Here is a 27,063-nt window from a genome sequence, read left to right as displayed (position 1 = left end):
TAAAATGTTGTCAAACCTTTTGTGGCAATGGAAAAACTTCTGCTAAGGGAGATTTTCTGTACTTTTTGGACAATGATATGGATTTGTGGGTAGAATTTTGGAAATTCGTTTCTAAGTGCTTTCAAGTATTTACTTGGCCTTATGTATATATATATCTATGACATTTCAGAAAGGTATGTATAGTAATTCAACCTGAAATTGTTGTAAATAAATTATATATTGTTAAATCAAGGACTGGATCTTTTTACTTGAAACATTAACTTTGTTGCTTATCAATTAATTTGAAAAGGAACACAGTAAATGTACTGCTAAATGTTATAGGTTTGTTTCACATCGTAGGACTCAACGTCCCTCTGACTATAAAATGTTTAGTTTAAAGGATTAGTTTGAAAATCACTTTTTTTGGTGAGTCTGATGAAACAGTTGCCACGATTAGCATAGCATAAAGATGTTAAAGTAGCGTTGTTTCGACCTGCTGGTGAGCCGACTGAATCCTTAACTGGCTGCCATTAAACTGGTTTTGGAAGTTCTTTATCATTGTAACATTGATGCAATCAGACACATTACCTGCAGCAATGTGAGCAGGTCTCTGGTCTCTCAGACATAGGAGCCATCTTTAATGCTAAAATGCTTTGTGAATTACTCTCTGACCAAAATACGTAGCAGTCCTAAAGTTAAGACCTCTCATTTTCAGGAGTTCAGTTAGTTGGGATTCACTACGGTCTTTGTTATAGCAGCAAAGCTGTTTGTGTAAAGTTGGAACTTTTAAAAAAGCACGTATTGTACGCTCAACAAAACAGCGCAAAAACATTAGAAAGCCCATTGAGCTGCTGTTGGGGAGCAGGTGTTAGAAAGAGCAAAGACATCAGTCAATAAATAAATAAATAAATATCTTACAGATGGATTCACCTCAAAAACACTTCAGCCCAGCGACCTGCCCCAGCACATGGCATCATAGTTTTATTTGAAACATCCAGCAGCTATAAAAACAACACTTACAGGCCCATTCTGAAGCAATATAAATACATATTTAACCATGACTTGAAAGAACTCTACGGAACAATAACATCATAGAAACACGAGGGACATGTTTTTTTCTTACATTAAAATGTCCAATAAATGACGATCATTTCAAACCTTAGAAGTGTGAAACATTTAAAAATAATAGCACTTTCTCTGTCACCCACATGTGACTACTAAAATTGGTTCAATTACAGATTACATGACGATGACTTATTAACTGCAGCATGTGCTCTGATTTGAGCCAAAGTGATAAGTAAAGCCGTTAGTGCTTCTGTGGAGAGGTGCAGTAATGGGGGTCCAGTCAAGTAGAAAAAGGGGGTGTCCCATTTCTGCCTGACTGGACCCCCATTACCTTAATGGGCTCTGCAGTAAGAGTCAGTGAGTGGGCCGGGGTCCTGAATGGGGCCGCCACTTCTCTACACTTAGCACAGGAGTAGTGGCAGATCATTACTGCAATATGTGAGATTATCAGAGGCTAAATGGCTCCTCCAACTTGGAAGACACTGACTTGATCTTACTTCAGACTGAACAAGGAGGAGATTAGTGGAGTCGTGAGAACGTTTCACTAACAACTACGATTAAAATCTAGAGGAGCTGCATTTTTAATGTCCAATCTAAACACGACTTCAAAGTCAACAAGTTAGTCAAAGGAATTATTTCATGTCGTCACTACCTCCAGTTATACAACACAGCATTTGGTATTACAGGCAGTAACATTTGAACTGTCCTATCAGCACAGTACAGGAAGCTAACATTAAGCCTCACTTATAGAAACAAAGACTGAGTTTAACTAGGTGTGTGGTTGGCAGAGAAGAGAGTGTGTGCGAGTGGGCCGGAGGGCGGAGTGGGTAAAAGAGGAGGGAGAGAGAGAAGTGTTCCTCCCTCTGAAGATGAAGCTCGCTCTCTCACACTGGAGCAAAGGCATGGCCTTTGCACAGGGGCTTATCCTTCTTCGAGTAGAACGTCTTCCCCTCCAGGTTGATTTGGCAGAGCTTTAAAGATGAAAGGAGACAGACAGACAGAGACAGATTGGGAAACCAGGGCAGAGTAGATATCAGACCTCAACATTGCCAATGTGAATCTACACAGTTTTCTACCGGCCAGTGCAGACACTCGTTATTTACTTAACTGCATTTACTTTCAGTTTTGGTCACAGAATGAAAAGGGAGATGGAGAGAGTGATAGACTGCAGGTCAGAGAGGGAGAGCGAGAGAGAGAGCGAGATGGAGGCAGATTTTTCAGGTGGCATTGTGCTGGGACAGCCAGAAGAGATGGGGCAAAGACAGCCCCACAGGGAGCCATATCAATCAAAATGACTTACAGCACAGACGAAGCACGTGTCGTGCCAGCTGTAGCCCAAGGCCTCCAGGAACCGATCCCCGGCATCAATCTTAAAGTCACAGCCATGGCATTTGGTGCCAAACATCTTCTCATAGTCTGGAGAGAGAGAGAGAGCAGCGCAAATATGTGAGACAACCATCAGAATGAAACAAACTCAAAAGAGCTTTTATCATCCTCCATGTCTGGTCAAGCATCCTCCACAATCACCATATGTAAACATCACTTAACCTTTACAGGATGTTCTGGAGCACACAGTGTGAAATAGGTTTCCACCTCTTTCATCTTTTAAAGAACTGTGGGCTTTTCCTCTCGAAGAGGAGTAAAATCCCACACACACACACACACACACACACACACACACACACACACACACACACACACACACACACACACACACACACACACACACACACACACACACACACACACACACACACACACACACACACACACACACACACACACACACACACTTAAGGACTTAAGGACTTGAATGACGCCAATAAAGATGGATGGAGCTGTTTTGAAGCCAAATGTTGGCTCTCCTCCTCATTGGGCACTTGATACTCTGCCGTTTGCGTTATTTTGTCCACCCACTGTACATTAGTGCCTTTCCAGAGTGTAAGGCGGGGATTAGGATGAGGGGAAATTGCTCAAGATACTTAACTGGATTTGCCAGTCTCTTTCATCACAGGGACTCTGGGGAAAGTGTCAGGTTATAATGCTGCTTCTCAAGAGTGAGTGGGTGAGAGCTGCACAATCCCTGAAAGATGCTGAGACAGCACAATGTTTATCAGAGCTAAAGGCATTATTCAGAGTATGAGTACTCAGGTTCTGGCTTCGCCTCTGATAAAGCGGCGACCCACGTCGAAGCCTCAGTAGTGAGAGAGCAGCTAAATCATTTACAGCATAATAGAAGAGCATACACCATTCATAAAATCCAATAGAGAAATGTATGAAGTAAACTGGAGCTAAATAGATTACAGCGGATGAAAACATCACACTTTATGATTGACTATGGTGCGCGCCAAGAGATTCACGATGTAGGCCTGTGCCAGACCCCGCAGCAATAATACAACAATGCAATGTTTTACAAATAGCTTGATAACAAAATATGAAAATGATTCAAGCTAAACTGGAGAGGGGACGCCCTGCAGTGAGCCATTTTTTTGTCAAATGAAACAAGTTTATCACGAAACGCACTCGGTCGAGACCCCTGAATCACCCAGTGGCTGCATGTTTGTTTCTGTAGCCTGGCCTCTGTTATGTACCCTGAACTGAACTGAACTGCACTGCACTGCACTGCACTGCAGTGCACTGAACTTAGCCATGGCATGGGTTTAAAGTAAGAAGATATGACATCTTTCATCAAATATGCTCGATCACAAACTTAATGCTGTGTGGCGGGTTGTCAGTTCCCCCTCTGTTCATTCATGGACTTGGGGCCCAGTGCAGATTTACGATAAATATGTAAGTCTTTGATCCGTGTGTGAAGTTACAGGGGGTCTTACATGGATTGAGATGTTCTCAGTTGGCACTGGAACTAATCAATCGGCACACTGAGGATTTTGAGAATGCTTTTTCTTTTGCCAGTGTTTCATATTTTCTGCTAAGGCATTACCTTTAAATACTGCCTGCCTTTAATTCAGGTTTACAGTTAAAGTTTCTATTAAAACTGGGTGCCTGTGGGTGTCACAGTGTGATCAGCCATGGTGGCTACTGCTACCACAGTAATGTGATGTTTCCAGCAGAGGACTTCTCACCATGGAGATGCCTCCATCTCTTTTATGAAGCCTCAAGAATGTGTGACAGGAAATGTATTGTTAAGTATGAATGAGAGAAAGAAAGGACACTCAACCTAAACATTCAGTGAGGACTGAGATAAAGTTATTGTTTATCTCGCAGACACCGCAGATGGTCTTTCTCATTATCATGAAGCGTGATAGTAGTAGATTTGGATGCAAATAATGTTTTTGTGTCAAAGTTGGAATCAAGTCCTTAATACACCAGTGTTTAACTACAACTGTCCCAGTAGAGCAATCCATTTATTTTATCATTTATCATATATATATATTTATCATTTTCATAATTATTTTCATTAGTCATGAAAGGAAAGGCGGCGTTTCTATTTAGAACGGTCAAGTTAGGGAGTACAGTATGTTCAATTTCTCACCTTTCTCACAGTAGGGTTCGCCCTCCTCCATGTAAAAGGCCTGGTTCCTGATGGGAGTCTTGCAGGCCGCACACTTGAAACACTGAACATGGTAGGTCATCTTCAGGGCATGCATGATTTCCTGATAGAAAGGGAGAAATGATTGTACTATTCTATTTTCAGCTTAGCTGGTGTTGCTGAATTACAGTGAAGAATCCTTCCATGTTTCTGTTTGTGTTTGACACAATGGTGCAGCTCTTACCCCCGTGATCTTCTTCTTGCACTTGGAGCAGTTGGGAGCATATCGGTTATCGTGGCACTTGGTGCAGTAGACAGACCCTCTCTCCTCAAAGAAGCCCCCCTCGTCCAGGACCACCTTACATTGTGAACACGTGAACTCCTCAGGATGCCAAGAACGTCCCAGCGCCACCAGGTACCGACCCCTGGAACACACACACACACACACACACACACACACACACACACACACACACACACACACACACACACACACACACACACACACACACACACACACACACACACACACACACACACGAGAAGCATTGTTGAAATCTGCTACATCATTTTCCACTTTAACAGAGAAAACAAGGATAGCTCCAATGGAAATGTCAGCTCCAGGAAAGGCACACGTGACTAACAACACACAGCAAAAGCACATTGGTCCCTTTGAGAAATGTTTTCAGTTCTACTGGGAACTTTGTACTTTCACTTGTTGAAAAACAGCTCTTCTCTCTGCAACAGTGACCAGAATAAGAACTAAGGTTTCTCTGTTATCTGTGAAATGTGTGAAATGAGATTTAAATTATTTCAAAGTCAACATAATGCTTGTCTCCAGTGACAACAAGATGTCTGCAAACTGTGTTAATTATGCTGACTGACTTAGTTTGCGGCAGACGTGCGGTCTGTCACCGTGTATATTAACTCTCTTAGCTGATGTGTCACTTCTCTAACAGGACTTTGAAAGGAGCAAACATTGAGAGTATTTTACTCTGGTCAAATGAATCAAACTGTCACCACAGATGCGGCGGTGCAGTCTCACCTTATGATTTTGTTGCAGGCACCACAGAGCGGGGTCCTCCCGCTGTCTTCGGGCGCCTGCTGCGCTGCCTGCAGGATGGAGCTGCGGTTCTCCATAGGCGTCGGCTGGACCGGCTGCTGGTGCTGGGTCACGACGGTGCTGGTCTTGTCTGGGCGAAAGCGGTCGGCGAAATTAGGGTCAGTGACCCACGGTGGTCGACTGGAAGGACCTGAGCGACTGGCTGCTGCAGCTGCAGTCTTGGATTCTAGGCCAGAAAAAAAAAAGGTGATTTGTTTTGGAATTACAGCACATGGCTGTGACTTAGAATAATTTCACAATGGGAGGGGGACACTTTTATGTAATATTCACGCTCCCACCTGGTGACAGTTTCACGTGTCACGTTGTTGCTGCTGATGCTCATGTATTGACACTTAATAAGAATCTATTAGCACAACCTCTACTGGATGCTGCTGGGGTTCTTTTTACGCATCAGCAGGAGCAGAAACTCACCATCTGGTTTATCTGCTGCCTGGGCCTTGGCAGGTGAGGGAGTTGGCTCAAGGCTGTGGGGAGAATATGACTAATTAGAAAAGGTACACACACACGCACACCACTCAGTAACCATGGTTACTACTCAATGAACGTCATGTTTGGATATTAGCAGCCATGGCTGTCTCCATTACGTTGTGCCAGAGTTTACCTTCTGTGTGAATCATATTAAGCACCATAAAAGGCTTCCTCACCGGCTCAATAAGTGTCATAGATTCAGGTGAATGTTAAAGAAATTACACTAATAGAATCGCAGGCCATTGTACACGTTTACAAGCCTTTGTGAGACAAAATCAATCCTGTAATTCAAATGATCAATGCTGAACAACAGATATCACGGTGTGCATTCAGCAAAGACATTTTCAACTCTAATGAGAGCAATCAGAAACCCGAACACCTCGGATTGATTGACGTCACTCACAGGCAAAGTTAGAGAACCAGAAACTCAGACACGTTACGCTGTCAGATTTGGATGCAGAGGAGTTTCGCTTCAAGCCTGCATGTGCAGAAGTGTTGAAATAAAGAGTTGTTTCTACATTTCAAAGTTCTGTTACCCGCAGCAAGCGTCACTATATTCAGAAAATCTTCAAACCATGACTGAGACGGAAAAACAACTTCTGAGCCAAGACAGAGAGCTCTGGAGACGTCTCATCTTGGGAAAAAAAATATAACACCGCCTTAGGCATCTATCATGTTTACATCATCAACTGTGCCATCAACAATACACTAATGAAAGATGATGAAATCATTTCTCATTTGCAAAGAAAAAGAAAATGTGAAGTGAATTACCCTGAAACAGCCTTGTTCTATAGCGTTGCCTGTATCAGGTTAAGTCTGCCTATCAATTATACTCCTTATGTAGCCAAACAACTAAACACAAGAAGTTACAGAGGCAGGAGAAGTTACAGACTTACAGCTGGGAGCTATCTAGCAAGAAGAATAAAAACTATTTTCCAAACAGCACACTCTGAATAATAAAGGACATTAAATCCCTTTGCAATCGCAAGAAGATGGCTTGGAGGGCTGGTGACAGAGAGGAAGTTAAGTCTTTCTAAATTAAGGAAGGTAAGACGCCCCCCCCACCAGGAGATTTTTTGGAAATAAACTACAGCAAAACAGACAGTGAGCAAAAGAGAGGAGAGGCTGTACGAGAAGGATCTCTGGTGGCCGGGTCAAACAGAGGACAGAACAAACCTGTTTCAGCCTGTTTGACACACAGACCCTGGGTCAGCTGCCCTCCAACCCACACACCGGCAAGCCTGCCGTCTGGGAGCCCACCTAACAACTCACAAAAAAAGCATCCCGGTCAACACAGTGGCCCCGGCTACACTCCCTTGCCGAGCTGCCTGACATCACAACAAGGCCAGTGGCACTGACTTCTCGCACACCTTTGAGAGCTTTGTTTGGCTGCACCTCGCTCTGGTGAAGGTTGCAGGTGCAAATTGGAGAACATCCTCTGCAGCGGCTTATTCCCACCCGGAGCTGCCTGGATCATGTTTTCTTGACATTTTCACTGCTTTCAACATCCTGCTCCCCCTTCTGCTCAGTGAGAGGCTCAGCGTGATGTAGGTGCACAATTCCTGCATCACAGACGGGGGGGGGGGGGGGGGCTGCCTTCGACGCAGAGTTTTGGACATGCAGCTCTGCAGCACCCCATGGAACATTTCCTTGACATTTCCTGTTTGCTCTTTACACCTCGGATTTCAGATTCACCCGTTTTTGTTTATTTTGGCTTCCTCTCCCGTGGGATGCATCGACCGGAGCAATGAGGAAAGCAGAGGAGTTTCTTGGCAGCTCAACATCCGGCAGAGAAAAGGAGCAGTTGTTGATTTTAGATGGAGCAAGAAGCCACTGACATGTGTCAGCCGCCACAGCGAGGAGGTGAAAGTGATGCAGCTCTGCAAGAACCTGAATGTGACAACTGACAAAATGTCAAACAATGGTGGCACATGTCTGAAAGGCACTGCTTTCCTGCTCAGGGCTTTAATGTATCCAACAAGCTCTTCCTTTCATCCTGTGTCCCTTATTCTTTACAAAGCACATGTCAAGAACACTACAATTTTGCAATCCTGTAATTGTTTCTTTCTTTGTTCCATGTAGCATGTTAAAAGTAATGTTTTTCACTTTTTATAATTAACTATTACACATCGTTTCCCAATATCGTATTACTGTTATCCACTGATATTTCTTCCTTCTTTTGATGGTGGACAAATTTGACATTAAGTGTGTGATGAGGCGCTCTGCCTTAATACAAACTTAACACAATACACTTATTGGTACTTATACTTTCAATTTTATGTGTGTGGAAAAAACATCCATTTCCCTTTTTTAAATGTACAACATCACCGTGTAACAAGCAACCATTTCACATTTTTATCCTGGCCACCTGAAGGCAACAGCACATTTTGTATCATGGTTTTTGAATAGATTCTGATTGTCTTTTCCCTAAAAGTTATTTCTTGTTCTACATCTACATCAGGGAAATACATGGTGACCTAACCATCAAAACACTGCTATCGATGGAAAGTAATTTTTAAAAACTTGCCATTAGATCTCGTCTCTCTGATAAAGGCCTCTAAACTGCAACACATACTCTACTGAACTCTAAATATGACAGTGGTCTTTTTTACTGAGCTTTAAATACTCCTGGATATTTTTATTTCAGGCAAGTGCAACAGACTAAGAGCTGCATTTATATTACTTCATGTGTGTGTTCCCATTTGTTGTTTTTATGCCCGACTGCACAACAATTTTCTCTCTGAGGCAATAAAAGTAAACCTTGAACCCTGATCTTTGAGATGGCACTCCATTAATTCAGAACTGCATAAACACTGAGGAAACCCGTTTCTACATAATCATTTTTGTTCAGTACACCAGGAAAGTAAAGACATTGTTGTGACTCAGCTAAAGAAAGAGAAGTAAGAGAAATAAGAGTTGGATGTTCTTTTTAAGCTTGAAATCTGAAGTAAACAAGAAGAAAAGAAACAGAGGGGGGAAAAAAAGGACAGAGAAGCAAGAGTTGCTTTTTTTCAAATGTTTTATATTTTTGATGACAGCAGAAAAAAATAAAAGTACAGATTTATCTTCCTTTTCTTTCTTAATGGTTGGAGAAGCCTATGAGATGAGGGGATCAGAAATGAAAACTCTAAAAAGGATGAAGAACTCAATAAATGGAAACAGGCAGGGAGAGAGTGAGAGACAGACAGAGATCAAAGGAGGGTTTGAACTTCACAATCAAAGAAGAGTAACGAACAGAAAGACGCTTCCCACTGCTGAGACCCCCCTTCCCACCTTCCCACCAGTTTACTCCAAGTAACGCAGTGTGAAATGGAAAATAGGTCTACAGACACAGTGGTCCACAGTGTTGTCAACAATCATCAAGTCAGAAATTCAGAGGGAGATCTTACACTTAGGCTCAGTATGCAAGGTTCCGCTTTGGGCTTTGTCATCTAGGCTATGTTTCTTCTATTTTTGGTTTGCTTTTCTTTTTTTCCACAAACTTCTTTTTCACCCCATCTGTGTCTGAAAAGGTGAATTTGTTAACTGCCATTGGACGGTCGGCTATCTTCGTCACATAGTCGTTGCGGTGTGGCTATCGCTAGCAGGCTCTGGCTGGGCTCCGCGTCCCGTGGCGTGCAGGATGTCGCTCAGGATTTGATATTGAGGGCGCGAGCAGACCTGTCGTGGTGCCAATCCCTCAGACGGGCATAGCGGGGACTCTGAATCTCAGTGAGGAACTTTTCCCTGACGGCAAGCAACAGAGATATGAAATGGAGATAGACAGGAAGGGAATAGATTGTAGGGGAGAGAATAAATAAAAAATAAAAAAAGAGAGTGAGAGAGCAGAAAGTTGAGTAAAGTGCACAAAAAGGTGAAAAAGTAGCAGAGAAATAGAACAGGTGAAACATCAGACAGAATAAGGATGTGATGAGGCTTGGAAGGTAAATATTAAAGTGAACTTAAAAGGAATAGGCATTTTGTGAGATATGCTCATTCACTTTCTTGCCAAGAGGTAAATGAGAAGATTGACTCTCGTATCTGTCTGTCAAATATGAAGCTACAGCCGGTTAGCTTAGCTTGGTACAAAGACTGGACTAGACTGTCCAAAGGTAACAAAATCCACCAACCAGCACCTCTTTAGATCACTAATTAAAATGCTTGTTACAAAAAGTATAAAAACAACACATTGTGGTGTTAAGGGAGGTTATGTGTTGTACTATTCTTGGCCAGGCACAGTCACATCCCAGCGTTTCTGCTGGTTGCCTGGCAACCACACAGTGATGAAAAGTCCCCAGGAAGTTAATGCGCCCGGCTAAGAAATTGTCCGGTGCAGGTAATCGGATTTTGTTACATTTGCACAGAACGAGGCTAGCCGTTTCCCGTTTTCAGTCTTTATGCTAAGCTAAGCTAAGTGGCTGCTGGAGCACAGAGATGAGAACAGTATCAGTCTATCTCACGGCAAGAAAGCAAATAAGCGTATGTTAAACTATTCCCTAAACGAAAGTTACGCCGTTAAGCAAACTCTTGTTCTAATAATACAAAGGATGTCCACATCACGCCACACATGCCAGTGTTTAACGCAGCAAAACTCCAACAACATCATATAACTGGAGGTCAATTTAAAAAAATAGATTATGTACAAAATAATTGCCAAACTGAAGCTTCCACACACACCCACACAAATGCACAAACACATACACTTGTGACCGAGGAGGCGTACATGTGTTCAAGTTAATGACACACGTGTTTTTACCTGGACCTCTTCATGGTTTCATCATCTGGGTCCTGCACTGAGAGATCCAGGAGAGACACACATCAGCATGCCTCACTGATAAACAAGGTGACACACACCTTCTGTTGGCTTTTGACACACAGTCACACATACCAACATCAACACGTTAAGTAATAGTATATTTTCAAATAAATGGCGCCGCACAGCCTCTGTTGTAATAAACATGTACATTTGTCAGACTGGTTACAGTGAAGACAGCTGAAGACAGCTGCCAGCTGACAGTTGAGGCCCCTCTCCACAGCTGTAAAATGGACACCCCTGTTATCCACCTTTCCTGTGTCACTCACTCTGCTGTCACTCTCACTGTGATCAGATCACATCAGATCGGCTGTTCAGTCACAGGCCTCCACCTACATCTCGTCTCGACTAGCAGAGAAGCCAACCCCCAACCCCCAACCCGTCACTATCTGTCGTCTCACTCTCCTGAGCATGCCGGGCCCGGTCCCCGACTTACTGAAGTCGGTGCCTGTGAGCTGGGCCAGGATGCGGAAGGAGCGGGACTGGGTGGTGCCGGTGCGGGGCTGCCAGTCCTCAGTGTCCTGGATCAGCCTCTTCTTGCTGCGGTCGTTGGGGATAAAACAGGGCAGGTTCTCCACCCTGAGGCCGTGCCTGCACACACACCCAGCAGCAGCACACGGCAGACGCAGTTAACACAATCCCATGTAGGGACTACCCAACTCACACCAACCCGGCTAATCAGTGTCCTTGAAAATAGAGGACATCCTGAACAGATCATGCAATACTTAATGCTCAGCATCACGGTCACGCAATAAGCGAGCTAATGGATACCCATTACTAAGATTTCTCATGGGTACACTGTAGACTCTCATAAATGGACATTACCACATTAGAGATCGAATTTATAACTGTCATTAGAATCAATGGGAGAAAAGCTGGCAGGCTACAGTACCTGGCCTTGTTTTTACTACATATTAAAGCTTTTATTTTGACGATCTACCCAAGAAGCAGCACAAAAAACGCTTTATATTTCAAACTTATCGCTTCAACAGGGTCGCAGGTCAACTGCAGCATGCATTAATCAAAAAGCAAGCAGAGGATGATAGATGAATGGTTACTGATGAACTGACATCATCTGTCTGTTGCATCTCTGTTCTGTAAACCCAGTGATCTACCCAGGAGCACCAGCTCCTCTCTCTAGTCATTTCTAGCCTGGCCATATTAACCTACTAAAGCTGACAAACCAGTCTGCGTGCAGAGGCTCCTTACTTGGAGTGTTGATATATATCATCATAGTAAGTTGCTTCACCCCTGTAGAACAGACCAAAGATCAAATAGAGACAAACTGTATGAGGTTAACAGAGGAAAGACAGAAGCTAGAGGGGAACTCAATACATGAGTAAAAAACCTTTAGACATTATGATGCTTCTAGTTTTGTCTTGATTGTAACTTGAAATTGTCTAATTTAAAGAATGAGATGGTAAATGGTTCAGTTTAACTGGAAATAGTTGCATAGTTGCAGTTGTTCCCAACTCAGGTTTATCTTGCAACCCCTCTTGAGGGTCCCTATACCAGAGGGTCATGAGATGATTAACACGATAGGAAAGCAGAATAAACTGTTCTGATTCACTAAATTACCTTTATCTTTTTAGAATTTCCACTAATCTTTGCCTTTTTTCTTGTAAATTGTTGGATCATTTTATGTTAAGTTATTCAAATACAACAAATTTAAATCACTGAATGGGTCACAACCATTAAACTGCTTTGTTTTAAGAGATCACAAGACGAGAAGGCTGGGAACCACTGTAAAAACTTAATGTGAGTGAGTGTGAATGACAATTTAGTGTGAATGACAATTTAAAAAGGCAAACAAGCAAACATTATTTTGTACTGGACTGTGAATGCAAAAAGAAATATACTAACTTCTCAAGAGTTTCCATCTGCGGCGTTAAAAGAAAAGAGGAAAACAGAAAATGAGAGAAAGAGGTCAAAGTTCAGCTTTGAGTTAAAACAGGAGGAAAAATGAGAACATGTCAATATATAATATAAGACTGATGAAGTACACAACAGAAGGCCAGAAAAATACGGCAGGATGCAGAAAACATGCACGAGGTGACGCGAGACGTGCTGTTATTGTCAACATGCTGTTATTGTCAACAGGCTCTGTGAGAGACAGACGGCATTGTTTGTCTGTCAGATCATCTATTGTCAGTCTGACCCAAAATGACTCAGTAGATTTGGCACAAAACCTTTGCCTCCTCTCACCCATGTGCACAAATGCTTTACACAGTTATGTAAATGGCTGTAATATTTGCCAAAAAAACAAAAAAAAAGCCTAATTTTGCATTGCATTTAGTCTGTTTCTTCTCGGGCTCTGATACCTCGTCAACAAGGCCAAATGCCACAAAAGTGACACATCACGATGTCAGAGTAAGCTCTGTGCACACAACATGACACCAAACCTGTTTGAATAAGACAGGCCCAGACACATTAGACATATGCCGTTTGCATCGAACTGTTTACTGGTCTGGTCTGGTGAAATCCAAGAATTTCTTCATCAAAAGCGGGCTGGCAGTTATAATCAGGCTCTATTCTTCTGAAAGATGGCCGGAGGAATGTGTGTCGGCCATCTGCAGAGAAACTTCACAACCATGTGAGCCCTCTCTAGAGTACGCAAGTAAGGCTGCTTAAATAATCCAGCGCCAGGGCAGTAAAAGCTGTGAGAGAACTCAGCACAATTTATGAGTGAGGCTAAATACAGCAACAGACCGCATCTCACCAACGGCTGCAGTCAGACCACTAGCATGGCCCAAATTACAGGAACCAGACCGGCCAATCCTTGAAGACCCTTTCATGCCATACTGCAGCTTTCAGGATCATTTAAAATGTGTTTTGATCCATTCCTGGAATCTTTGTAAAGTCTGAAAACATAAACTGGAGAATACTGACATTTATTTTATGTAATTATAGCAGCATTAACAACCGCTTCAAAACAAGCAGCTTTGAAACCAAGTTACCAACCATGTCTTTTTATTCAGTAATTTACAACCAAAAGATCAGAAGACAAATGAAATGCAGTTTTTAAAAAGGAGAGACTGAAGATTCACTTTTCCAATACAACAGATAAACATTTTTGCTCGAGGGAAAACTTCTCCATCTTAGAGCTGGTAAGACATCATTTTAACTTGTGGCCCATAAAATTTCATTCATAAATTTCATTCCTACCATGGTTAAAGAGTAAAAAGATGCACCATGACCGAGACTTTCCATCATTACTACTCTGATGTGACAAATAACTAGCTGCACGGCCCTATCATTTCTGCAGGGCGGTAAATGCGGAGAGAATCGTGGAATTTGTTCCAAAATAAAAGGACGTTTCTGGTGACGTCAGTACAGACATAAATGATGAATTATTAATGCAATATAATAATGCATAATCCAAATAAAGAGATACAATTAAATGTATTATTGGAATTATGACTTTTGACTAATGTAGTGTTGCTAATAAAAAACTAAAGTGAAGAAGCGAGTACCATGACAAACAACACTAATCAAACACTACTAAAGTTTAGTAAAGAGTACGTTCCCAAGTACTTTCATCTACTTGAAAATCTATTCTGCCATTTATTTCCAACGTAATACTGATTGTGATTATTATGTATCTTCCATCTCCAGTCAATAACCCATCTGTTGAAAGAGCAAATCAGTTCTAAAAAGGTGGATTGTTTTGCAAGAAACGACACATTCCTCAAAGCTTGCAAGTTATATTTTGTGTGATGCATTGTTACTCAACTTTAAAGTCTTACTTTGTAGTATTTGTCTATCTCTCTCTCACACACTCACACTCACACACACACACACACACACACTCACAGTGAGGATGATGGAAACAAAATGAGTAAGATTTGATCATGTAGATAAAATGAGAATATAATCTATATATACAAAAATAAATCATAGCTTCTGCACTGGCCAAAAAAGAAAAACACAACCAGAGAACAAATAAAAACTGATTTCACAGGGCCATAATACTGTGACTGATTACTGACACATCCTTCACCAACCTCAGTAAACACTTTTTGTCCTCCGATAAACTCCACTGCAGAGAGCCAGCTTGAATTGCATATGTCAGCTAAATATTCCCTGCCATGCTAACAGAGTGTTTGCTTTCATGCGTATGATAAAGGCTGACAACATCATTTGGGTGTGTTTTGACGAAAGGCTGACAACCTCCTCCTTCTACCCCCCAAATGAGTCTATCACGACACAATCTATAATAGCAGCTCATTACTGCTGGCGTGTTAATAGCATAAGTTTATACTCTTGTTTGTTAAACTATTGGCAGACAGTGGAGTAATTAAGTTGATCTCAGCAGTGAGTCAGCACACATTTGTTACGTTTATCTTTTACCTGAAATGTTTCTTAAAGTCTGTGTACTCTTATATTGCCACATAATGTTGGAAATATACTGAAGTAAATACTGCACATAATGTAGTTTGGAAATCCTGAATGAGTTATTTTCTCTTTAGTGTAAAACCAGAACAATGAGACATAAAAATACCATTAAAACCACATTAGTCACTTTGTGGTTCCAAAGGTAATATGTTTATTTGTGCACCTACCCGTTCTGTGGCTGCTGCATGCTGGCACGGCCCTGTGAGCGCGGAGTGTTAAGTTTAGGCGAGTAGGCCACAGGTTTAATAGCAGGTCCTGAGTTGGCACTACCACCACCTGCTGTAAATGGCCTCGCCATCTTGTTAATGGTTGTGCTGGGGGCAAAGGAGTACTTTGGCTGAACAGAAGCCGAAGCAAGCGAGTCCTGTGAGGGTGTGGGAGAGGGAGACGATGCAGCACAGCACACAACATGCCGTTAGACATTTTTGACACACAGTAAAAGTTCCGTCTGCTGTTGCACAATCCCGAGCTTTATGTTAAGAAAGCTTCCAGTGCCGCCCAACGCTTTCTCATAGAAAATGATTACTCCGGGCTGCAGGAGCAGCTCTGTCAAAGCCTGCTGGCTTTTCTCTGCTCACAGAAGAAGTGCTTAAGAAGTGTGAACACAGCCATTTTATTTGTGTTGGCAGTCTGCCACGGACTGGCCAAAAGAATCTGCTACTGCTGGTGAAATGAAAATGCTCAAAGTGAGAAATTGTCATATTTGACTGACATGTCTCACTAATGAGATTTCTCACTGAGCATTATGCATGGGCTGCACAAGCACTAAAATGGAACATTGACTTTGTGAAAGCATTATGTTCCTGCTGCTTTACTAAAAACAGCGTGCAGCACAAAGCAGTTCATGACACCATTGTACTATTCAAACTGTAATCAGCTGGGCAAGTAGCTCTCAAGGGGTTTGACAGTGAAACTAAATGCATCAGTATGACTCTGGTATCAGGGATTGTGCAAGGCATCGCAAAATGAACCACAGGGAATTCCAAAAGCGATATTCACAACACTCCATCCAGCAAACAACTCATTTAGCGACTCACTGATGCTTTGCTAATGCACAGTGCATGGACTCTGTGAGAGCTTGACGGGTGAATCCGATGAATTTAAACACAAAGCGACATAACACACTGTTGAGGCCAATTGTGAGCAACGATTAAAAGGAAGTTTCAAATTCAATCAATGTCACTGTAGTCTAGTAGCAGACCATGCCAAAGCATCCAAGTGTACATACAGAGGTGAGCTCAATGTTTCAGACAGTCTTACCTTCTGGTCTCCACCCGCTTTGAAAGCTCTGTGAAAAGAAGAGACAGAGACAGTTATTAGTGCGTACTATCAATAAACTCACATTCACAAATTAACAGGACAGGACGCTGCTGTGTTGAATCTCCTCCCAAAATTATGTTTCATTTTATATAAACAGAACAACTTGGGCATATTATCCAAACTGAAAATGTCCCTGAACTACACAATGATGTTCTGCTTGTATTATGTATTCTATTAAATTTAAATTACAATGACAACATCTAAAATTAGTCTCATTCAATAAGTGACACTGATATCTGTTTTACTCAAGGTGAAATTATTATATATATTATAATCATCCAACACATCATAAAACTACATGAGCACACTGAACCAAGCAGCGGCCCTGAAAATGATACTGTTGGATTCAGGATGTTTACAACTGACAGTTTGGCTGTAACTTCCTTTGTTTTCATATCTAAACATGTGGTTCAGATAATTGGGTTACACTGGACTTGTTTGCTCGCATTGCTTGTGTTAGTAATGCCCCATGGACTCCACTGTAATGCTGTCTCAAGCAGAGTCCCCTTACGCCCATATCTCAACAATTAAGCTAATCAGCAAAGACGATAACAAGCCATAGAAAAGATGTGAGAAAAGTTTTCTCTGCGGTGTCATTATAAAAACCAAACCGCTCTACTTTTCACGTAGTCTTGGACTGTCACAGTGTTTTACACTTCTTAACTCTAATCCCAGGATTCACATTACTGCAGTGCCTCTGCTGACTGGAGCAACAAAGCAGACGATTCATTAAAATATCTTTACACATTAAGCATGCGGCACCAAGCTTTACATTGCTGGTGGCTCCTAAAATAGCTAAACATAAACCACTACGATCCCCTGACCAATGTTTGCATGCTACACAGAGCTACAACAGGGTTAAGCAAGAATGAACCAGCCTTGCAGTCACCCTCATTGTTTCAGGCTACAAACACACACGCACGCGCACACACAAAACAATGGGCGGCGCTTCCTGTGACAATGAGAAATATATAACTGCTCATGTCACTGCGTGCTGAACCACTGAGCAATGTTAAAGACACGATGACAGCACGGCTGTATAGATACAGAGAGGGGAGCGAAGGGAAGGCATACTGACATGTCCGTGCATGTCACACTTCTGGGAAAACAAATCAATGTGACATTTATAGTGCTTCAGCTCGCCTTAACCCACAATTTGATGAGTCACACTTAAAATCAGGGATATAAAGAATGTGTTTATGACAGCTGCTATGTAATGTATCTATTTTGGCAAAACTGGACGTCAATGAACAAATGTGGAGATGATGAAGTCACCATTTCATGGAATAAGTTAGTTTGTTTGGACCAGGTTTGACCTGTGCTGAAACTGTACATGCACACATCACAAGATCATTTCCTGCCTCATTTCATGGGTCATTTATTTTAGCTGATGCATGCTTGGCTTTCAAGCTGATGTTAGATAAAGTTAGAAATTTCCCCAGAAAAAAGAAAGACTCTCATGATACTGTAATCACAACCACAACCCTCAGGGCCAAAAACTGACGGTGAGCACTGAAATATGGACCTAGTGTGTCCCTGTAAATTCAACATGATCTGCTTTCTTTGAAGCCTAAAATCTATTGCCCATATTTTTTTGATTCCACTCCCTATGAAAAGGCTCTGGATGAAGCCTAACCCTTACCATAAAAAAGACAGGAGATGATCATTGGTGTTGAACAAAATGAGGCACTAAACCAAACAATAGACCATATCTCATCACCGTGCAGCTGTCCTCCTCTCTCGACATTAAACGAAACTGTGGATGGCAGCCAAGATACGAATAAATAAAAGTGACAATAGCTCTTCTCCGAGAAGTGTTTCAGGAAAACAATATTCGCTTGTCTTACAATGTAATAACAATAGGAGTGGGGGAGCTGAAGGGAGAGACCGGGGATTCATGGGAAGGAAAAAAAAAAAAAACAGTAGAAGACTGTGAAACATTTACAATAGCTGGACTCCACAAGGAGATGAGAAATCGAGGAGGCAAACCACAGAATGTAGGGAAAGTATGGCTGACGTTAAGTAAACATGCTGGCTTATTACAGGCCTATCCAAACATTACACCACTCCCTGTGAGATAAAAGAAGAAAATCATTCTTTCATTAAATAGACTTTTGACTTGCGTTCTAAAATGCACAGTAACAAGATTTTCTGCCATTCATTTTCTGTTTTAAACAAAATGTTACACACAAAGCCACAGCTAGTTTTGATATCGTTCAACACATAAACACCCTAACTTCATCTTCCGTCACAAGAGAAATCCTTACAAGAAAATCCTCAAAGCACTAAAAAGGGATACAACATAGACCTAAAGGGAAATAACTACAGCTAACTTTCAGACAGGGGGACGGGGGACAGGGGGCGCATCTGGCTCGTGCATGATAACTCACTAACCCTCATCCACCCCTCTGCAGACAGCATGACGTCACTATCCCCTCACCACAAAGGCCAACTAGATTATCACTGTCTCTTTTCTAATTCTTCCTTTCCTTTTCACTCTGAAACTCAAACCCATGAATCTCTCTCTCTCTCCCTCTCCCTCTCCCTCTCTCCCTCTCCCTCTCCCTCTCTCTCCCTCTCTCTCCCTCTCCCTCTCTCTCTCTCTCCCCCTCTCCTTTTAAGGCGTTTAGTAGGTCGACGTGTATTGTGAGCCCTTTCTGCAGGAAAAAAAAAAATACATGCAACATCAGCAATGTGTCTTGTTGGCTGTATGGAAAACAGGAATTGCAGCTCTTTGGTTATTTAAAAAGGATCAGGCTCTTTGATAGCAGATACAGTAAGCCCTGTCGTCTTTGGCCTTAATGCATCTTACACTCCACCTCAAAGATTTGCCTTTGATCCCCTAAAGTTTTACATTCCCTGTACTCTGCTCTACCTCCACCCACCTCACCCGCTCTTCTTATTCATCTTCCCTCTATTATTATTCTCTCTCTCTATTCTATTCCAACTAAATTGATTGAAATAGCTTAGTCTTTGCTCCTTTATTTTATTTTTTCATTTAGCAGAACACATGTGTGTAAGTGTCTCAATACTGATGTCAATGCCACCATTATCTGTGTTCAACATTAGTTTTGTATTAGGGCTGCAACTAACAATTGTTTTCATTAAAGCAATGATTAATTTCACAAAATAATGAAAAGGTGATGTCCTCAAATGTCTTGTTTTGTCCAACTAAAAAGTCCAAAACCCAAAGATATTCAGTTTACTATCATGCATGACAAAGAAAAGCATCAAATCATGATCACATTTGAGAAGGTGGAACCGACAATATAATTTTACAAAAACGACTAAAACAATTATTGCCTATCAATTTTCTGTCCATTGACTATTAATTGACTAATATTGCAGCTCTATTTTATATAACTAAGTCAACTTACTGTTGCAAAAACCCCAATAAACACATTTTAAAAAGCGACACATGAACTGGTAGGCCCACTGGATTCAGTGGTCTGTGCAGAGACATCTATGCTGTATGAATGCGAGAGGAGCCAGGCATACGTTGAACAATATGCAGCAAACATCCACCACCATGTCTAAATCTGAAACTATTAGTTTATGTTCTGGCAGTTTTCTTCTGGAAAGTCATATAAATGACCTGTGGCTGTTCTGACAGTCAACAAACTAAGTGAAGAAAGAAGGTTTGTCAGAACTTAACAGCAGAGTCTTTTGGCAGGCAACAACAAAATTAACTCCATGTGAAAATAGCAGCTGTGAGCACAACCTCTTTACCTACGAGCATCACAAAATCAAAATGAGTCCCATGACGGCAGCAAGGCTCATCTTTATTACTTAACAAGTCAGTAGTAGCTTCTCATTTTCTTTCTCATTTAAGCTCTTGAATGGATACATTCCATCTTTGGAGGAAAATCTTTTTCTTATAATTAAGCTCCTGATGAAACATTTTGGCTTGTACTCTACAGAGATACTTTATCAGTCAGGAATTTCTGGCAGGAGTTATGTGAGCAGGTATAAGTGCTGCCTGTATGAAGGTTATCCAGCGCCAATTAAAATAACTCAAGCAAAATCTGTCTCTCACTTACAAACAAAGTGTTTTAATCTGAAGAAAGAGTTTCTCTAATTTCATTACAAAGCTGAGGCATAATGTAAGGTGCTCATGGCTCCTCTGAAAATGGTTTATTTCAAATGAAAAAAAAAGGCCAGTGTATCTGCCTGAAAGCATTTGGCATTCATATCTGCTGCTAAGTGCAGACTACACACCCCTGCTCTTGCTTCTTTGGGGTGATAAGGACAGAATATTACTGTAATACTAAGATGGGAAGAATCCAGAGAGCATGTACCTCCAATATCACAAAATGATAATGTTGAGAGGTTGTAAACCTGCGTCTGATTTGAACTGACATCAAAATGCATATACTGATTGATGATAATACTGAATTTTAAAAATGAATGCCTAAAATCCTAGAAATATATATAAGGTTTAATTGTTCAAAATTCAGATTCATGACCACTAAGTCACAGCCATTTAAATCTTAGGTTGCTGCTACACTACCATATTCTGCAGAATCACTCTGGGTTGATATGTGTGCACCTGTCTTATGAATGTGGTTACAATCGCACAATGCAGTCAATACATTTGGCAATGTTTCAACTAAGCCATGCCAGCAAGACTTTGGCAAACAATTGCAGGAAAACAGCATGGGATACATTAAAATAGACCACCCAAATATGCTATGCACAGGACCAATTCTGAAGATGGGATACAATTTGTAGAAGGAATAATAATACCGCAGTTTGCAAAATTTTGAAATCTATGTAGGTGGAATTGGGCACACCTTTATTCAAATATACGAGTTGGACCAGGAATCCAGAAAATAAATGCCTTCTAAGCCTCACAGTTCAGGATTAATGGGCTAAAGCATAACGTGCTTTATAAATGACCATATGGCAGTGCTATCTCTACTAAAACCATTTTTTTCTTTTTTGGCTCATGGACTAACTTTTCACTAAAATCCACTGAAATCTGTTCTGTAGTTTTTGTTTTTTTAAATATGCTGCTAATTACTGTAATATACAGAACAGGATTGAAAACCTCCCCAGCAGATATAATTATTTTTTGACAGCATGTACTAGTGGGGTTGTGACTTATGAGTCCAAGTCTAAACCTGAAACTAGTTTGAGCCTTAGGGGAAATGAAATAATGGAATGATAACTTTAATACCAATGTGTTTTGCAACTATCTGTCATAAAGAGGCACATTTCAAGGACATTATGGTATTTTATCTCTCTTATGAATGAAGGAGGATGTGTGTTCTGTGGTGATTTATGATGCTGTGCTTGACTGAGATAAAACAGAGGGTGAGTGATCATGTAGTCTTTTGTTGCATCATGCATTTCCAGATGACTTACTTGCTGAGGGTGAGGGTGAGGGAGTCTGTTGCTGCTCTGATCTTGTTCTGTGCCTCCACATGGGTCATGTCCTCTGCATTGGAGTCATCGATGGACACCACCCAATCTCCCACCCCGACACCAGCCTGAGCCGCCTTCCCGCCCGGGGTCAGCTGGAGAACAGAAGAACACAGGGACAGAAACCAGACAGAAGTTAGGTATATGATGACAGGGCTTTCACAGGACATGACAGTTATGTGGATGAAAACATGTTAAGGGTCAGAACCACTTTTGTTTTGTTATCCCAGTCGGCAAGGCAACAGTGAAACAAAAAACAAATACTTAAAATTTCATTGGGAGTACATTACCTCCCATTATCTCACACACATCAGCGGTTCAAAGCAAAACGCAGGAAATCTAGACACACAAAAAGTCATGTTGAGTTGACTTTCAGCGTCTGTTAACAACACTTAATGATCGACTCAGGGAGTCAGTGTGTCTGGGTCCGACAAGCCCGCCGAGATATTTCACTCAACACTACCAGGAACAGGCATTATAGGTCATCATGATGTCATCAGTCATCAGCATGTGATTTACTGCAGATGTGGCTTTAAGACTTTGAAAGGAACTCTTGAAAGCTGCAGACAGGGACCATATGCTACAAATAGTCACATCATTTACTGGAACAACCCGTCCACACAGGTAAGTCACTGAGCCGTTTCACTGACAAAACAATGACATCATCCTCTCGGGCTGACACGCAGACTGCAGACATATTGAGTCAGAGCAAAAGAGCTGGAGTTAAACAGGAAGAACTCGACATAGTGGATATAGGTAGTAATGATTTTCTACATGTTCACAGACTACACTGTCTGCTGTGTATATTAGTGGTTCTAGACGACATGGCAGAGATGCCAAATCGTGTTTAGTAGAGGCTTAGTCAGCTTGCCCATGCGGCTTAATGAAACCCGAGACTTGTGTCAAATTCTCAGATAACCGGAGTACAAAGTGTTCAGCATCAGATAAGCAAGCCAGTGCCAGGATTTCTGGCAAAAAAAAAAAAACCTATTAGGATTACTCTCTGATGTCATGGATCCCTGCAAATGTTAGCTCATCAAAAGCTCAGAGGACTCAGCAGTTCAATCAATAGTTTTCTGCCGTGTTCAGCTAAGCTATCACACTTGCCGCTTTGATTCTTGCACATTAAACATAAACACTCGTGTGAGAAGGGGAGGTAATATGCTCTGTAAACTGATGACAGCTGAGGCTAAAAAACTACTCCGCAGCCCACAAAAGACAACGAAGTTAAAGCCTGCCATGAATCAAAACATGGCAAAGCTAAGAATAGGAAGAAATGCATTCTTCAGAGGCAATCCAAGCTACACTTATTTTACAGCCAAGTTCAAACACCACTTTAATTGCCTTTGATTTGCACTCACTGGAAGCAATTAGAGGGGTGAAATAAATAAATTTCTCCAGTTTAGAAAGAACTTGAAAGAATTTTAACAGCTTACACTGGGGAGAGACAACTACGACATGGACACAAGTGACATATTCTGAAAAGGGGCACAGCATGGCATAATGTCACTACGCAGCCCCCTTTTTACTACTATACTGGATAGTAAAACTTCAGCACCTTGGTTTTGTTAGTATGAGCCTTAGCCTCAGAAGCACTGTCAAAGCCTCGAGGGAGCTGTAGTACTAATTAAAAAGGGAGAGGTATTGAAATGTAACTAGCCACTACAGTAGTAGATATGTATAGGCATGTAGCCTAGAACATGAACAGAAAACCTCACCACTGTGTCATTTTTTCAGAAAGAATAATAATCAGAAAAAAGCTCTTTATGAGAATTACTTTGAGCAACAAAAGCTATTGCAAGCTAACCCTGAAGTTGAGTTGTACTTCAGGTCTACAGAAAGAGCTGAAATTATTCTATTTTTGATAAAACATCATTGGAAATATAGACAGGTGAAGAATCAAAGGAAAATTCTGTATGGGAACATTTGCATTCCTTCTTTTCACGCGTTCCTCATTTATTCAGAGCACCGGGGGTCACTGAATGGTTTGATGAATATGAAAATGATGAAAATCATTTGGTATGCAGTCACCAGATCTCAACCCAGTTGAACACCTAAGGGAGATTTTGGAACAATGTGTTAGACAGATAAAACAATAAATTAGTGGATATCTTTTTAAAGAGTGGTGTTCATACCTCCAGCAGAGTTTTAGAGACTTGGAGGATCTATGGTGGCCCAACATCTTACTCAGACATTTTATGTTGGTTTTGCTTTCAATTTGTCACCCATCTGTATGGACTATAACATTACAAAGTGCCAATAAATATTTTACCTACACTGCTGACCTCTAAATGTAAAGCTATAAGATAAAGAGACAAACAGAAGAGAATATATGAAGCCATGACGATCGTAGTTTGTATATGTGTGTGCGCGTCTGTGTGAGTTGAGTTACTGATGGACACAGACACCTGTGCTCCTGGCTCAGGTTCAGTGTGCAGCTGCTCCCTCACTTGAGAAGGCAGCAGTTAAAGTTGCTGCGCTCAGACCTTTGGTTGGTAGGGGGCGGACGGAAACCCAATACCCCCCCCAGCAGTTTGTCAATACGCCGAAGGACAGTGGAAAACATGTTCCTGAATGCAACACACTGCACTGTACATCACAACAACCAGGGACCTGAGCTGATGGTACAGCCACGATGTAGGATAACGTCATGTAGCAGCAACAACATAAAGATGGCTTTTTGATATGACACGTGTAACAAACCAGAAGAAGATTCATCCGGTCATACGTGATTTTGTGCAAATTTGATTTTAGCTTCACACTTATGACATATGGCATTCACACAAGGTATTCACAACTACAGGGTTAGCCTAAGAGTTACTAGCTGGTTTCAAGGCTTTTTGGCAGAGCGCAACAGCAGAGCTGTTCTGGTATGCTATCGAATTTCAAAGCATTAGCCAACCTTTCAAAATGCAATGTCTTGAATTCACCTTTGAAGTGCTTTCTTTGGCTGACCCTACAGGTGAGCCAGGGCCTCATACTCGCTCCGGGCTGCCTACTCTTGTTTTCGGTTAAACTAATAATGCACTAAATTTTATCTACAGCTGTAGATATACTGGCCATGTAACTCTGCACCAGCTCACTTTTATTCTTTCCACTGCTATTTGAGGGCCAAGAGACAGTCTGTCCTTACATCACTCACACAGCACAGCTGATGCAAAGCCATAAATATCCCTCTGGGAAATGGAAAACCAAACCTGCAAGTATGTGGTCCCCCCGTAATGACTGCATTGGAACACCTAGCACTAACTCACCTTAAAAACACTGCTGCGCTGATCACAACATAAGACATTCACGTCCAACTAGCCGCACAAGAAATGCCCCCTGTGTGCAATCTATCAGCAAGTACTGAATTATTTATTCACCCCTCTAACAAGGCCTCTTTTCCCAGAGTTTGTGTGTGTGTGAGAGAGAGGCAGTGTTTAAGAGAGTACACAAGTGATAAAGCAACAGATGGTCTACAAGTCAGACAGAGACACAGAGAGAGAGAAACAGGAATAGAAGACTCGATGACACATCCAGCTGTGGCGGTGGAGAGACCGTCTCAAATCTCCCCACTCGATTGACGTGACATCATCTGTAATTTCCTCAGAACATTTGATTTCAGCGGCCTGGCATGTGTTTGTCGATAGAAACCAGATGGTGCTCAGGAGGCTCGGTTATGGCATCATAATGTTTATGGAACTGCGATGGTACGAGATCTGGGGCAGATGTATGGAGAAACTCCTCTTGGGGAGTTGCAGGGCTAGCCCCAGCCTGGGGTAGACCCAACTGAAGCAGCCATGAAACAGTGTTACGACGACATCTTGCTTCCTACATTTTATGCCTTTCCTGTTGAAACAGGATGTTGGGGCAGACATGCAGAGAGAGATATCATTTTACTTAAGTAAACCTCCCTCTTCTCAAGGTCTTGAAAGTCTAGAGAAATTCAAGAAAAAGAGTTGGCACAAAGGTTGTATGGAAAAGGGTAAAGACACAGTGCGCTGTTTCTGGAGGAAGGATCATGCCTACTGGACATTTAACCCAGGTTTGACCCATTTATATGAGACACTGTCAGGCGATAATCCTTAAGCGTTCACGGAGACTCGAGCCAAAAACTGTAGCTCTAGAAACACTACTGCAAGATAACAGACTGACATCAAGTTTCAGTTTTTCTGGTCTAGTCAAATCATCGGTTAAGGGGGTACTGATTTTACAGGTGAAGCCCAGTTTACTAGTCATGGTTAGTTCCACTCATTCTGTGAAAACATTTGTATAATGTCTCCTGTGGCTTTGAGAAGTCTGACGAAATAACAAGACGCTATCGAGCTGCATTACAGGACATGTAAGATCCATTACTAACGTCGGGATTTTTTTTTCTAGATCTATCTCTTGCAAGTCTCCAAACTCTATGGAAGTGAAATACAACGTCACCAGAGTGCGCCTTTAAATACCATTTGAATGCCAATAACATTAAATTCCCAATCCTAAAAGAAATGTCAGTTCACCACTGCCAAGCAGCTGTGTTCATCCCAAGCTGGGAGGAAGGTCAAGAAGCCAGGTCTACTGACACATACAGCTGTGTTTGAAAGGGTTTAATGACATTTCAATTAAATAGCGAAATGCATTGCTTCCTGACTGGGATGGTGAAAGGTCAAGATTTCACTGGTTGGAAGTTTTTATGCATTTACTAACACACGGTTAAGAAAACAAAAAGTGGGTTATTGATATTAAAAAGAGTCAAATAAAAGTTATGTACATATTTTTTCAGTTGATAAATGGGTGTGCACATATTATGCTAAGGTCAAAAAGTTATTTTTCCTCTCACAGTGACCTAACAGTTTGTCTTGGCATGGTCTCCTTTCCTCTGATCTCACTGGAAAAGTATTGCAGAGAGATTGGGGGGAGTCCATCAGATGCACGAGAAAAGTGAGTGTGGAAGACATATTAGACACAGAAAGGAGACAAGAGGATTGTCTATTGGCAGCGACAGGGTGGATATGGGAAAAATCCCAGGAATGCTGAGAA

At 41.6% G+C, this 27,063-nt stretch overlaps 1 protein-coding gene across 5 annotated transcripts in view; it reads right to left on the bottom strand.

The window, feature by feature from the left end:
* Positions 1-931: 931 nt before the first annotated feature.
* Positions 932-27,063, bottom strand: part of pdlim7 (PDZ and LIM domain 7) — a 31,084-nt gene continuing 4,952 nt past the window's right edge. For 2 of the 5 annotated variants that reach the window (XM_070912848.1, XM_070912849.1), the window contains exons 3-11: positions 22,000-22,151; positions 16,573-16,600; positions 15,480-15,676; positions 6,069-6,121; positions 5,580-5,823; positions 4,779-4,959; positions 4,538-4,658; positions 2,345-2,460; positions 932-2,015 (exon numbers count right to left, since the gene is read on the bottom strand). In XM_070912848.1, the coding sequence (XP_070768949.1) occupies positions 1,929-2,015; positions 2,345-2,460; positions 4,538-4,658; positions 4,779-4,959; positions 5,580-5,823; positions 6,069-6,121; positions 15,480-15,676; positions 16,573-16,600; positions 22,000-22,151 (1,179 nt within the window). In that variant the 3' untranslated portion in view covers positions 932-1,928. Of the gene's footprint in view, positions 2,016-2,344; positions 2,461-4,537; positions 4,659-4,778; positions 4,960-5,579; positions 5,832-6,068; positions 6,122-9,166; positions 9,852-10,860; positions 10,898-11,353; positions 11,509-12,126; positions 12,169-12,780; positions 12,798-15,479; positions 15,677-16,572; positions 16,601-21,999; positions 22,152-27,063 lie in introns of those variants that run through there. The other 3 variants (XM_070912846.1, XM_070912847.1, XM_070912851.1) reach the window with 3 other exon arrangements.

The sequence above is a fragment of the Enoplosus armatus genome, chromosome 10 (genome assembly GCF_043641665.1).
Source record: "Enoplosus armatus isolate fEnoArm2 chromosome 10, fEnoArm2.hap1, whole genome shotgun sequence".
Taxonomy (NCBI): Eukaryota; Metazoa; Chordata; class Actinopteri; order Centrarchiformes; family Enoplosidae; genus Enoplosus; species Enoplosus armatus.
This window is presented reverse-complemented; position numbering and strand designations above follow the sequence as displayed.